General features: G+C 38.0%; 1 protein-coding gene across 1 annotated transcript in view; it reads left to right on the top strand.

Moving 5' to 3' along the window:
• PROS1 (protein S) overlaps positions 1-14,514 on the top strand; it is a 33,099-nt gene that overhangs the window by 6,859 nt on the left and 11,726 nt on the right. Inside the window, exons 5-9 of the mRNA XM_054819112.1 lie at positions 2,726-2,848; positions 3,003-3,125; positions 5,064-5,189; positions 11,581-11,702; positions 14,181-14,299. Coding sequence (XP_054675087.1) covers positions 2,726-2,848; positions 3,003-3,125; positions 5,064-5,189; positions 11,581-11,702; positions 14,181-14,299 — 613 coding nt within the window. The remainder of the gene's footprint in view (positions 1-2,725; positions 2,849-3,002; positions 3,126-5,063; positions 5,190-11,580; positions 11,703-14,180; positions 14,300-14,514) is intronic.

The following is a 14,514-nucleotide window of genomic DNA, read 5'->3' as shown; positions in this document are numbered from 1 at the left end:
ACGATCAGCTGGAAGGCGTAATCATTGACTCCAGACACAAGAAGATCACAAAGCACGAAACTTGTTATGTTGCTCAAATATTTTATCTTTTATGCCTATCCATTCATAAGTCCAGTGTGAACTGCGGTTTTTCTAGTAAATTCACAGGAGGTAATCTGTACCATATTCCCTACTTGTCACAGTTGAAACATCTCTCTAAACCTCTTAAACCTTTACAGCCTGGTTACATCAAAGAAGCTTTCAATTAGTTTGAGTAGGGATACTTATCCTTAATCATCTGACACTGTTTTTGTCATTGAAAGCTATGGAAGGCAAAAAAATCCGTAATAATTACACTGCACATGGTTATGGATGAACATATTTTCCAGATCACTTGGCCAACGTGACTGCTGTCACAAACTAAAATGTATTCCCATTCATATCACTCTTTCTCACTCTCATTAGAGGTCCTGGGAGGAAAGGATTTAGCAGAGTTGTGTGAATGTGCAGTGTCTCTGTATTATTCAGTGAAAACAACTAGTTTACTTGATAGTCATTGTATTTCTCCATTTGGGTTCATATTATAAAATCAAATTAAATAAACTGTTACTATTGGTCAATCATGAGGATAAAGGAGAAGTAAAGGAGAGCATGCATAAAATTTACAAGTGTTTCTAAGGCTTAAGTGTTCAGCAAAATTTATGCACATTTCTGGAAAGGAGCTACTTCTGGAGAAATGGAATTTAAAATTCCCATTAAAACTATATAACTTTTTTTTTTTAAATGTGTTTTCGTCGAGACAAAGATGTTGTGATACTGATATCAAGAGATTTTTTTTATTTTTAAAAGTTTTGACTTTCTGAACTTATTGATGAAATTGTTTTGATATTGTCAAAATGAAAAATCCAATTTTCTAATGAGAAATAATTAAATAATTCTAGGAATTAGTTTATAACAACATGATTTGAATCTCAAGTTGAAAAAAATCAAGGAATAAAGATAATGCAAACAGGATTTAAAAATTTCATTGCTTTCGTATTTGTCAAAATGACTTATTTCAGAACACAAATGAACACACATTTAAGGATACACATTTCTGGATAAACAGTTACAAAAATTTGTGGCTATAATGACTTTTTAATTCCTATCTAGGAAGGAAACAGAAAGTTTTTATAAGAATAGAAGACCCTTTTTCATACTTTTCTAATCCAAGCAGGTATCTAAGCTGCATCTTTTAAGTCTGTATCCCATAAATCTGCATACTTAATTGCTTTTGAAAATAAGCACTTAAAAAAATCCCTGCATTTGCATCTATCCAGCTCACCATGACATATCTATTGGATACCAGAGCCTCTAAGTGGCAGAGGGTACAGGTACCACAATACATTTCTTGCCACCTACCCTTTCTATTGCAGGCTGAGTATATCTTCTGACATTTAGTTGTTGTCACAAGCGTTTATCAAAAAGCATTGCTAGATAGTGGCTCAGAAGGCACCCTGAACTGGCAAAAGAGGAATACCAGGCCTGCTTTTGGAACAAATGGCTGTTACATTACTGTTCCTGCCGTGGCATCTTAATTGTTCATCTGTGGACATAACCTCTGTGTCCATCCAGTCCTATCCATCCTGTCTTGTCTTCTTCCTCTAGGGTATTTCACCATTTCTCCTTTTTTCATTCATTGGTTTCCTCAATTTCCTTTCCCTTTATAGCCTTAATTCACCTTATTCCATCTACTCGTGTTTCACACTGCCAACCCAATCCATCCATCAGTTCAGACACTCACAAGCCACCGCTGCCTTTTGCTCAGAAATATTTAGTCAAGTTTGTTCCCCAGTTGCACACTCTGAGGGTATCTCCACATATATCACTTACGAAATACTTCGCTCATACCAAGCTGATACTGCACTTATTCCTGGACCTACAAAATCAATAAATAATCAAAAAAGAGAAAAAAAACCATAGGGAGTTCTAGAACTTACATTTGGAAATTGCCGTGAAGGATCCATACATAAACCCCATTCCTTTTATTTCTTCTGCACAATTTTTTCTGTCATTCTTCATCTGCAACTGGAGTCCTTTGGTCTGCAATATGAATATTACATGACATGCAGCACCTATTCTACAGGTGCTCTGGAGCTTGGCTGGCCTCTTGGCATTTGGATTTACTTGCAGCAGAATTTAATGAGAACTAGATTTAGTCGACAAATATACTAACACAGATTTTGTTAAACTTTCTTAGTCACAGAAAGCTAATTTTTCTATGGGGCTCAGTTCTTTAGTTTTTCGAGTGAGGTAAGAAACAGTTAAGAAATCCAGTGAGTCCTTAGGTACAGAATTGTAGCAAGTTTTGTACTTCAGGAACATTGCCTTTCATTCCACTTTCTTGAATCTGAACATCAAAAAAATCATTTCTTTTCATTCTGCTATCTGTTCTTTTAGGACACTACTTATTTTTAAAAGCATGCCTCAGAATGACATTCCAGAGCTTTACAAGAACATATCTTTAAAGTGGAAACAACATATTTGTGATGTTCGGAGGCTTTGGTTTTTTTCTCAGTCACTTGCAAATTCTTGCTGACAGAATTAGCAGCAAGATGGTTGTAGGGTACTTGATGTTATGCATCAAGCCTTTTCCTGTTTTGTGAACAGTGAAAGGTACCTGAGGAAAAGAAGAAGAAAGACTAAACTGATCCTTGAGGAAAAATAACCCCAAATAACAAGTATTTCCAATGTTTCCGTCCCACAGAAATTTCAAACCAGTGTAGCCCTCTGCCGTGCCATAAAGATGGATATAAGGATTGCATAGATGGACAAGCCAAATATACATGTGTCTGTAAACCAGGATGGCAAGGAGAGAAATGTGAAGAAGGTATAGCCTCTAATCTCATTACAATGTTAGTTCTCAGGAACACAATTTTAGTTCTACTATTATTGAACAGTACCAGATCTTTAAGTATACCCACACAGTTGGTCAATTAATGCCTTCCCCCCGAGCAGAGATTTTTATTTTGTTTTCCTTCTAGATATAAATGAATGTGAAGACTTAAATGGAGGTTGTAGCCAACGCTGTTCTAATTTACCTGGAAGCTACCGTTGTTTATGTGAAGATGGATACTTCATGCATTCAAATAAACGGGATTGCGGAGGTAGGAAGTGAGTCTTAAGGAGGATGTCATTACATGACAGTACGTTGCCTGTTGACTAGAGAGGAAAGAATTTAGTCCAGTAGTTCCTAAATGCTCTGTCAGCAGAAGCTTGCATGGCTTCTGAGAGATGCAGTCCTGCTTCAACCTGGCTGCTCATTCCACCTGCAGCCTTACACCACTGCAAGCATTTGTGCAACTGTATTGTGAACCAGATCAAGGAACTGAGGTGGGTTGAAACCAATTCAAGAAAAAGAAAAAAAAAGAAAACAAAAAGAAAAATAGAAGAATTAAACAGAGAAAGACTATATATTAGATTATGGTCCCTTACTAGAACTCTGTAAAGCTTGTTTTGATCACTAACCAGTTTCACATACCCTTTAAGCATGCTGAAACAAGAATCTAGAGTGGTGCGACCACCTAACATTGTTACCGTGGAAATCCTGTCTGGTAAACACTGGCTTACGCTGAATCACTCCTAATTAGTGATGTTGCTCTTTGGGGAGTTTGAAGTTCATTGGAGAAGAAACTATTAATGAATCTGAAAATGCTCTTAATGGAGAGAAAGATTTCCCTTTTACTCACCCAGCATAATTTTTTTCTGTACATGCTTGTGTCTGTTATTATTGGCCATGACCTACATGCTTCATTCCATTCCAGATAAAGTCTATGTATTAAAATAATTAGCAATTCTTACTACATAGTTAGAAAAAAAAAATACAACCTTATTCCATTTGAATGCCATATATTTTATTGCTGAACTATGCCAACAGTTTTGGATAATATGTTAAATACTATGAGAGGCCAGACTTGAGGGTCATCTCCTGATGAGGGTCATCTCCTCCTAAAAGGTTTAGTCTATGTTTTGTTTTGGGGTTTTTTTGTGAATGAATAATTTCTGAAGAAATTCCAGAAGAACAGAAGATTGCTGTTTTGTCAAAAAGGGCAAGAGGATAAACTGGTTAGAATATCTGTAATTCTTGGAAAGATACTGGAAAAAGTTCATTAAAAAAGTACTTAAAGATAAAAATACACTAATATGCCTTAGTACCTAGACTACTAGTTTGGTCATTTGATAAACTGGATTTAAGTGTTTCATTACATCCAACTTCAAAATTATACACATAGGAATTTGGAGCACACACAGTAACTGTAGAAAAGTAGGTTGAATTCAGGACAACTTTGACTTAATAAATGTTTTGGGAGTCCTAGCAAGCCAGTGGTAGAATCTGTTCTCCCTGTGCGGCATCATTTCTACAACTAATACAAAACCAGAGGAAACTAGAATGATCCCTGCACATACAAGTGGAAATTGAGGTACTACCAGGGATCTGATATTTTTCTGTTTACCAGACATTTAGTAAGATTGATACCATATGCTGCATCCAGTTGTCACATCTGCATTTTGAAAGTGACATTGAAAAATTGGAAACAATATAAAAGATAGACACTAAAATGGTTTGAGGGATGGAGAGACAGTGAGGGACTTGAACACCTGTCAGCATAGCCAATTAAAAGACAATAGTGACATGAATTGATCATAGCACGTAAGAAACTCTGATAATCTTATCTCTTGTCTTTCTGGATGTCTTTTTCTAAGATAGGATTTTATAATGCAGTCTGGTTTAGCTTATAGGAAATGTGCAGACTGTTTCTTTCTCTGCCTTCCTGGACATGCATCCCTTTTCCTGTTATCCACAGAACACATGAGAGAATGAGGAAGGTAGGCAGGCAGAGAATTTATTTTTCACTGAGGGCATGCAGAAGTGCCTCTTAGACACCTCTGGAAGTCTTTGTGGCTATAGGTATAGTCTGCTATGAAAGCACGGTAAGCTTAGCAGGAAAGAGACAGTTTGCCAGCCTTACTCAGTTTGCACAGTTTTGGATAGGGTTGGGAAAAAAAAAGGTGACTTATTTTTAATAACTTGTTTGTATTTCTAGATATAAATGAATGTGTGTTGCATCCAAACATCTGTGGGACAGCCATCTGTAAGAACTCCCTGGGGAAGTACGAATGTGAATGTGCAGAAGGCTACATCTATAATTCAACTTCCAAGAACTGCGAAGGCAGGTCTTTCCCCCTGCCCCCCTTTTCTCTCTTTTTTTTTTCCCCTCCTGTTTGAATCCACTGCTATACCAAACTCCAGCATCTCATCTAGTGGCATATTTATTAATCTTCATATTGTTCTTTACACTATAACTCAACTGTTTGTTCTTTCAGAGATTCAGTCCGGCTACATTACAGGCAGTGCGTACAGTTGCAATGGCTTACTCCTGGCTGTTGGAGGGTTTTACAGTATACTCCCGTGTCCTGCTGTATGCCAGATAACTTTCTCAGTTCATGCGAGCTCTCCTGTCCCACTGTAGAGAGGACTTTCTGTCCAAGCTCTCTAACCAGCTAGCATGTTTCTTTCGGATAACTTGGAGCAATGTGTTACGGATCTGGGCATTACTTGTACCTTGTTTTTAAGCCTCGCTGCAGTTATAAGGATGGAATATTTGATGTCAATCAGTTTAATATATACCCCTAACTCAAGTTATAGCAAAAGCAATTCAAAGTACTTACTTGGCAATTCCAAACTGGACAAGACAGGAAGATTTATAAAGAGACAATTGTCAAAAATGAAAATTGTGCTTAATCAAGTTGTCTTAAAAACTGAAAAAGCTTGTCTTTATCCATCTGATAGGCTATTCAGGTCCTTATTTAGCCCTCATGGCCAGGGACTCAGTCTCTGTCCTTTATATGTCCTTAGATTCTCAGATATTAGAAAGACCTTTTCACTGGGGTCATTGAATTCCATTTAAAATAACATTCAAGTGTCTAATCCTTCCTTGCGGTATCTAGTTATGCTAGAAAATAACAGTGTTAGAGTGAACTGATCTCCATCCGAGGCATGAAGGAAATGAAAGCATAACAGTTGTATAAAAGATTTTGTATAAAGACACCACATTTAAAATAAAAATGTTCCTAAATCTCCAGAAAATGAGCTATGAAAAAAGAAGCTGCACCAAAAGAATCTTTCCTCAGGAGTATTCTTTTCTGAAATGAAAATCTGGAAGAAAGAACTTCAAGACAGAGTTCTGTAACAATTATAGCAAGGTTGAAAAGTACTGATAGCTGGCGGTAAAGCAGCAAGAAGCCATTCATACACAGACTGTCATAAAATAGCTTTTTCGAGTATTGAAAGTATTTGCATAATTGTCCTAGAACATATTTTATTCCTCTCTGTTTAGTACACACATCAGAAATTAAACTTCAGTTGTAGAAGAGATATATAAGCTCTTAGAGTTTTACTATGAAGGGAAATTCTCTACATTGCCAATTTAAGAAAAATACATCAGCAATTTTTATTTTAAATGCTGCCTTTGTGTTATTGCTCAAAGGGACACAAAGTAGCTTCTTGCTGGCTGTGAATCTTTTGCTCCATGGCTTTTCATGCAGCTTTCTTGTGAGAAAGCTTTGCACAGTGGTAATGATTACATATTCAGATGTCTGCTCTTCGTCCAGTTACTATGGGATTAAAACATTACTAACAGTTTTATGTCCTTGCATGCACTGAAATGAGAAAAACTTCACAGTAATCTAATTCTCGCTCTTCTTAGTACTTTCTGCAGATACAGGGGTTGCATCAAATCGCATTTAAGTATTATTTTCCTTCTGAAACATGGATTCCAGAAGGTTGCAAGATGAGGACATTAAAACGAGCAAAGACTTACCTCCTAGAAGGAGGATTATACTGCTAAGCTTTTCAGACCTTGTTGTAACCACATTAAATGAGTCACCAAATCCTGTCTAAGGACAGGATTCTGCAGAATGACAGGAATGTAGCCTTACAGAAATACTAAATGACATTAGCTTTTCATTGTCATATTGCATGTAGGTGGCCAAATTCAATTATGCTTCTTAGAAAAATCAGGTTTGCATACATTTGTGCACAACTTTCTCTGTGATGACAGGTACAATAAGAGTGGAATAGAAGAGAGCTTGGATTTTTTTCCCTTACCCATTCCTAGGGGAATGTTGCTACAGTTCTTCATTCCCACCTTTTGGGACACACTATCAGTGGAAGATACCTGTACAGTCCAGTCTTTGTTTCATGGAAGACATACAATTTTAGATACAGAATTTGATTATTTTCTTCTCACCACCTTTACAGTCTAAACACCTTGCCAAAATAAGGGGTAGTGGGAATGAGTAAGTATGCTTATTGTGCTAGAGGGGTCTGTCTTGCAGTCAGTATCAAAGAGACAAACCAAGCTGAACCCATATTTTAAAGAATGACCTAAGTTTTGTCATGTCTTTCCCCATATTCTTCTTCCTTCTCTGAAGGGGAAACTTCTCTTAAAGAAGTGACTGAGCCAGTTAATCAAACAGCACAGAGTATGTCTGTATTCCAGGTGGTAGTCCCTCCCTAGCACATAGTCTGAAAATTTGAGACAAGGAATTGGGATTTCCCCTTCTCACATGAATTGTTTAACACACAAACCCCTGCCTACCCACATCCATGCTCTAGGAATAACCATATTTCCCTGGTGTTATATAGAGTAGCTCCCTTCTAGGAAATGGTGTGCAGCTCCTTTGTGGCTGACTTGATCATATCTTAGCAACTTATCCAAAGCAAGCTAGTTCAGCTTTCCATTGAAAGCAGCTGTATGAACCCAGGGTGCTGCTCAGATTCATGGGTTTGTGCAAATAGCTTCTGCTGAGTGTTTCATGATGTGGGACTGGCATTTGGACAGATCTGTGGGAAGCCCTTGAAATATCTCAAACATTCATAGATGCTGACTACAACTTGGAAGAAAAAGAAAGTGCAGGATAATTATAGCATAAATGATTGAAACAAACCTCCAGAAAACTCGGTCCCCTCCAGCCTGTGCATGTCAGTATTTCTGTAGCAGGACAATTAGCTCTGCACAGGGAGGTCCTGCCATTTGGTCTGATCAGGGATTCCAGAACATCTGCTGAGGAAAGAGACTTCATACCTATCCAAGAAGCTTGTGCCTGTCCCTCTGCTGCTATAGTACACTCTGAGGGAGACTTTACCCTTGAGCAGTAGGTTCATTTTGGGTAATGGAAACTTACACCCTTACAAGACTGGTGCAAGTCTCTGAGTAATTGATTTAATGATAGAAATTCATCTGTCAAACTATGCGATAAGCTTTTGTAATAACGTCATAAGTCTCTGTCTGCAGGCCCTGAGCCTTAGGAATGTGCTCAAAATTAACCACTGCTTTCAGAGAATTCAGCACTCACATTTACGCTAGTGCTACTGGTTAGCCAGTGCTTGTAGTTTTACTTTTGTACTCTAGGTGTTCAAGTACTAGAAGGGGTACAGGCTCTTTCACAGACAACAGTGCCTCCTGAAGTGTCTACACAGAGTCATGCTCCTCTAGGAAGGTAATGGGAAGGAAGGTGCTTCTTGGAGTCTCTCTGCTCCAATTGCTTTTGGGAGGTGTCAAGTTTTTTATTTCCTTTTACATCTCCACAGTGAAGCGGGCTGCAGGGTTGGAGTTTTTTGGTTGTTTTGTTTGTTTGTTTCTTTTTGTGTGGTTTTTGTGGTTTTTTTTTCCTTCTCTCAGTGTGCTTAGTTCTAGATTTCTTGGCCTTTTCAGATCTCACAGTGATCATAACCAGAATGATTATTTTTTGCCCCAAAACCAGGCAGGATAGGAAAGGTCACAGAAGGCATTCTGCTCACCCATTGCATAGTATGGCTAGGCTACCTTTGGATTTTGTCATTGCCTCATTTGCATGTTTGCTAGGATGCAAAAACAAGAACAACAAAAGCAGCTTCACCTTGTAACACATCATCTTGCAGTCTCAGTTTTAAACAGGTATCAGATTGCCAGTCACCAGAAATTATTAGGAAGTGACTTTCACAGCAGAATCATTTTCACCAAGCTGAGCTTGCAATTTACTGGGTTAGGCAGTAAATCCCCATCTAGACCATAAACAGTTTAATGATGTCTAAATGGAAAGGCGTACACATGCCAAACAGAAGAGTAAGAGGTAATCTATTGTAGCTGGAGAAAACGGAGGGGGTCAGTCAGTTGTACATATGCATCAGCAAAATACTTCCTAACAACTGACCAAATCCTGCCATGTAACTAACGTGCGAGCATTATCTCCGAAGCATACGGAAAGAAGTTTGAGTAAGACTCCAAAATAAACACTAAAATAACGCTAATAACACTAAAAGGTTACATAGGAAATTCTTCTGCTTCTCTCTACTCCAAGTGCCTCATCCATCCAAAATGTCAGCTACGTACCTGAGACCAGTTAGAACCTGAACAACCCAAAAAGCCAGTGAGCAACTCTCCGGTTATATTTTAGGAATTGTCTTCCAGTATGTATCGAACCTTTCCCCTGAACAGGAAACCACGCTGGCAACACTTGCCGGTCAAAGGCTTGAGGTCTTCCATGTGTCTTTATGACCCAGTGTAGTACCCTCAGAGAACCCTGCTGGGGCAGAGCAGTTGGTTTGAGCTCACTGTTTCTAGAAGTACCATGATTTTAATGCAGAGATCTCCATCTTGCTTCTTTTCCCATCCCCCAGTCCCTTGCAGGAGAGAGCGCTCTTCTAGTGAAACGGGACCAAGGAGGTGGTGGAGCTGGCTGTAGAGTGCTAATGCCATGTTGAATTCTGCACAGCTTGAATATACTACAGATTTCTGTATTGCATCCTATGCCTTTCTGTAGAACACCCAAGACTTTTGATAGGCTTCTGGCATGCAGTGCAATCATTCTCAAACTTGCTAAGCTAGCTCAAAATGGCATTGAAACTCTTTCCAAAAAGAGGAGGAGGAGAACCTCACTGTTGCATTCCATCAGCCTGCTACACAGCAGGAGATGGTTCTCAGTTTAACAGAGCAGAGGTAAGCAATCATTCTGGAGCTAATAACCGTGACTCGGAAGACTCCGCAGTAGTTCACGCAAAGAGTGAACACAAAAGTTGGTATCAGATAGATCAGCCTATAGAAAGGGTCATCCAGCTTCTGAAGATCAAGGGTAGAATGGGAGATGAGCGGAAGGAGGTAGAAATTACACAAACACCAAGAGAAGACTGTATTTGTAGCTTACACAGCCAAGCATCAGGTTGCCATGTCAGCAGGAAGACTGACACAGCATGTGGCTGGATCTTGAGCAGAACTTTTGTTCTGACTGTATTAGCTGTAGAACAGAACAGTACAGCTTTTTCTTCTGATAAGATCAAGTACAAGAGAGTGTAATTCTGAGCACAGACCCCTTATACCGATGACTTAGAGAAAAGGTGAGGAAGAGGAGGCATTTTAGTAATAGGGAACTCTTCAGCCAAACACGAGACCAGTTTCCTTAACTTATTAATGAATTGTCAGCCATTTAAATAATGTAGAAACTGCTAGCACTTGGCACTAAAGTGACTTGCCCATGATCATTAACTGCAGCAGAGGAGAAATCAGAATAGCATCCCCAAACCGTTAAACATAGTATCCTGTTTTGGCAGGAGATTATGCATGCTCACTACAAAGTAACAGTTTCTCCAATAACATTTTGGGTTGGGTTTTGTTTGGGTTTTTTTCCTCTTTTCCTTTCTCCTCCCCCAAGCAGCAGAAAGTATTTTAATCTTAAAAAAACCCTATCATAGTATAAACCAGATTTTTTTTTAAATGCACACATTAATACAAAATTGTTTATTCCCACTAGAAAGGCCATTTGTTTCAAAACAAATACTGTAGTTTCTTTAATCTGAGGCCCAAAATCACCCTTATTAGAGTTTCCTATGCAGGAGAGATTTTGTTTGTTTCTATATTAGAAATATAACAGTTACATTGTCCTTTTACACAGCCTTTCATTTCTAAATTATTTATTGTTTACAGCCTATTAAATAGAAAATGAAGTTCCTTTGGTTGGTTTAGCTTATTCGCAGCTGAAATCAGATTGGTCTCCACAAATAGATGCTGTCTGAAACTTAGTTATTTATGAGATTATTGTATGTTATTTTAAAAGGTATTTTGCCCCAAGATTATTTTGGGGTTATGTGAATAAAGCATGTCCTTTCTCCACATACTTGCCACATATACTCTTAATACTCTTAAGTTCTCATGATGTCTATAGGGAAAGGAAGAGATCTGACCCAGAACGGCATTTCTGCCATAAATGGTAGTGATTTATTGAGCTATCTTTCACCTTACAGCTCAGGTTCTTCCTCACAAATCAGACCAAGTTTTCCCCAGCTCTGCACACAAGGCCTCTATCAGATTACTAGGTCTTATACACCCAGCAGGTAATTCTGGATTGTAAGTTTTACATAGGAGACATCCATTAGCATTAGTTTAGCCTAGCAGCAGTCACCTATTGGATTCATGTTATGCCAGAGAACCCATCTTGTCCATTATTCTATTAATTTATTGTGTTAGTTTTCAGTCTGTGCCATGAATAATCTGAATAAAGCTTTCTGTATGCTTCCATTTCTCCTAGATATTGATGAATGTGCTGAAAATGTTTGTGCTCAGCTCTGTGTAAACTCGCCAGGAAGTTACAGCTGCTATTGTGATGGCAAGAAAGGGTTCAAGCTCTCTAAGGACATGAAGAATTGTGAGGTAAAACTGCAAGATGTAAAATTCCATGCAGAAAATCAAAGTTGGATATTTCTTGATGACAGGATAAGTTAGACTTAGAAAACAGAAAGCAATTTCAGAATTGATTTTAAAATTGCTGAGAAAGTGCTGGGGACTCTGGGCTGTGGTTTGGCTCACAAAACAGACCCGGTGGGGATTTGGCTGCCATTCAGTTCATGCATGCTTATTTACAGGAATCCTGTCAAAAGAAGCTTGCCTTAGCTAGTCATCTTTATTCCCTGCTGCTTCCAGGATAAGGCCCAACTTTCTCCTATCAAATCATTCCTGTTCAGCTTTATCTGAGCCAGAATACTCCATTTGTCCATATGTTCCCAGGTTTTCCTTAGACTGTGCAAGAGTTTTCACTCGCTCTTTCAGAATTACTCTATGCTTTGCTTGTTTGGGTTGAAAAAACTGGATTGTTTTCCACAGTTCTTATCTGCCATAGCTTAAGAAAAAGCACTTAGTTATACCTGCCAGTTGAAGAACATCTCGCAGCCAAAATTGGCTGTTGTTGCTCAGTTTGAAAATTTACACTTCTTAGTAGCAGAAAGTTTGAAACTCTGGAGAATCCCAGTGCAAGGATTTTCTTGTGAGTGGTTCTCTCTCTACTTTGAAAGGTTCAGGCAGGCTGAGACTTGTTATGTGAGTTTAGCTCAGATGACTGCCAACAAAAAACCCCACCTCTAACATAGTATAACAAAATTTGGCTTAAACTGTAGGAACAAGGTCTGGCTCAAGTTCTAGCATGTAGGTATTAGGTCTTGTTTGTACTCTCTGAAATTTAATATCTGAACAACGCTTGCAGTCATAATATTTCTTTTTGCTTATTCATGAAATAGGAGGAACATCTTCTGGCCTCATTACATGTTATTTTCAATACTGTTGTTCAAAAGTGATTAACTCTATCTGGAAGCTAGTTTCAGGCATTTTAATTGAAAAAAATAATAGTTTAATCAGCTGAAAATATGTCATCCAAAAATATATGTAGACTGGAGACACTGGCAGACATAAAATGAATTAGCCATAAAATTCAGGATGAACAACTATATAGTTAATGAAACTGCTACATCATGAATACAGTAGTCAGAGTTTGGGAATGACATTGTTAACTTTTACCAAAGTACAGCATGTATTCAGAACAGAAAAGCCCTTCCCACCTAGTCTCTATCGTTCTCTTCTGTAGGACTACTATACTGCCATCATATAGAAGATATTCCAGGAGTGGTTTAAGGGATAACTTTAGATGAAGGAGACTTTTGGGCTCCTACTAGTCAATGAGACAGGTGCTCTAAACCATATTCTGCAAGTCTTCCCACCTCTCTCCACAAGCAGAGCCTAGTTCCCTGTACCTAAAGGAAATCTGAGTGCTTTACTTTTAAAACAAAACTGTAGATGTTACTTTAATTATAACCTCACAGTTTTAGAAGACAAAGTCAACAATGCCTTAGAATGGATACCCGACATTTGTTTACTGAATGTTTTCCTAGTTTAAACTTGCACTACACATAAAGTAGACATTATTGCTGGATATAAAAGTCTTTGTTTAAAACTTCAGGTAGATGAATACCTGAAAGAATAAGCACCATTTTTTCTCCTCTCATTGCAACTGCAGTTGGCTGACTGTGATTACTCACATTGACTTTGGCTAGAGCATTAGGATTAATTCCAGTTTTACATACTGTTGTAGGCCTTGCAGTTGCCACAAATACTTAGAAATTCTTTTGCAGTTTTCCTGAGAATGTAGTCTTAAGAGCTTCATATCCCCACTAACAGTTCTCCAAAATATTAATTCAGTGCTATTCCAGCAGGAATTGTGGTGTTGACTTCATCAACATTCCTTTCCAGAGCTCAAACAGAACATTCAAAGAACAGCCAGATAGAAACATTTTCTATTAAACTGTTACTTGTAAATTGTTACTTTTTATTCCAGATACATTATTCTAGTAGTACTAGAGATTGTTCAGCTATGAGTAATTGTTCTTCAATATTGATAAAGATAATAAAAGGTGATTTTGAAATTTTTTAGGTTTTTTTTTTTATTAAGCCTTGTCAAGACACAGCTCTGGCCCTGTTCACTTCCAACCACTGATCAGGTTTAGATTCCAAACAACAGGTCCCTGGTGAAAGGAAAGTGCCTGATGGAAGATTTGATTTCTTGATTCAAATACTAAATATTTAAATAGTAGTTGCAATCCACCAGAACTGTGTTTCAACCTGAATTATCCTCGAACAGTTTAAATAAATGGACATTTCAAGCAAAAAGAAAAAACATATCCCTTCATAGGTATTCAAGTTTAAAAAAAAGAAAAAACCAACAAAAGAATAAACAGAGGTAAGCCATTGATTTAAAAAAAAAAAAAAGAAAAAAAAAAGGACAGGCTAACAGCCAGCAATAGGAGTTGTTTCATGAACCAGCACAATGCATTAACAGCTGTTTGTATTCTCTGCCATTTTCAGTCTGTTACTGCGTGTATCCCACTGAACCTTGAAAAGAATTATGAACTGCTTTACCTGGCAGAGCAATTTATAGGAATTCCTGTTCTGTACTTAAAGTTTAAATTGCCAAATGTGACAAGGTAAGTATTTGCTATTGATAAAAGTATGCATTGAAATTACAGACATTTGTTTCCATTAATTTTCTGAGGGTTTAGGAGGAGTGCATTGCATGCATAAATTATACCACCGTCTCCCTGCTAGTTAAGATACCTTTCGATGGAGAATGAACTGACTCTGGTTCCTACATATACGAGCACTTAGAGGAAGCTGGAGTAATTTGGAAGTGGACAGGCAA

The sequence above is a fragment of the Grus americana genome, chromosome 1, assembly GCF_028858705.1.
Source record: "Grus americana isolate bGruAme1 chromosome 1, bGruAme1.mat, whole genome shotgun sequence".
Lineage (NCBI taxonomy): Eukaryota > Metazoa > Chordata > Aves > Gruiformes > Gruidae > Grus > Grus americana.
This window is presented reverse-complemented; position numbering and strand designations above follow the sequence as displayed.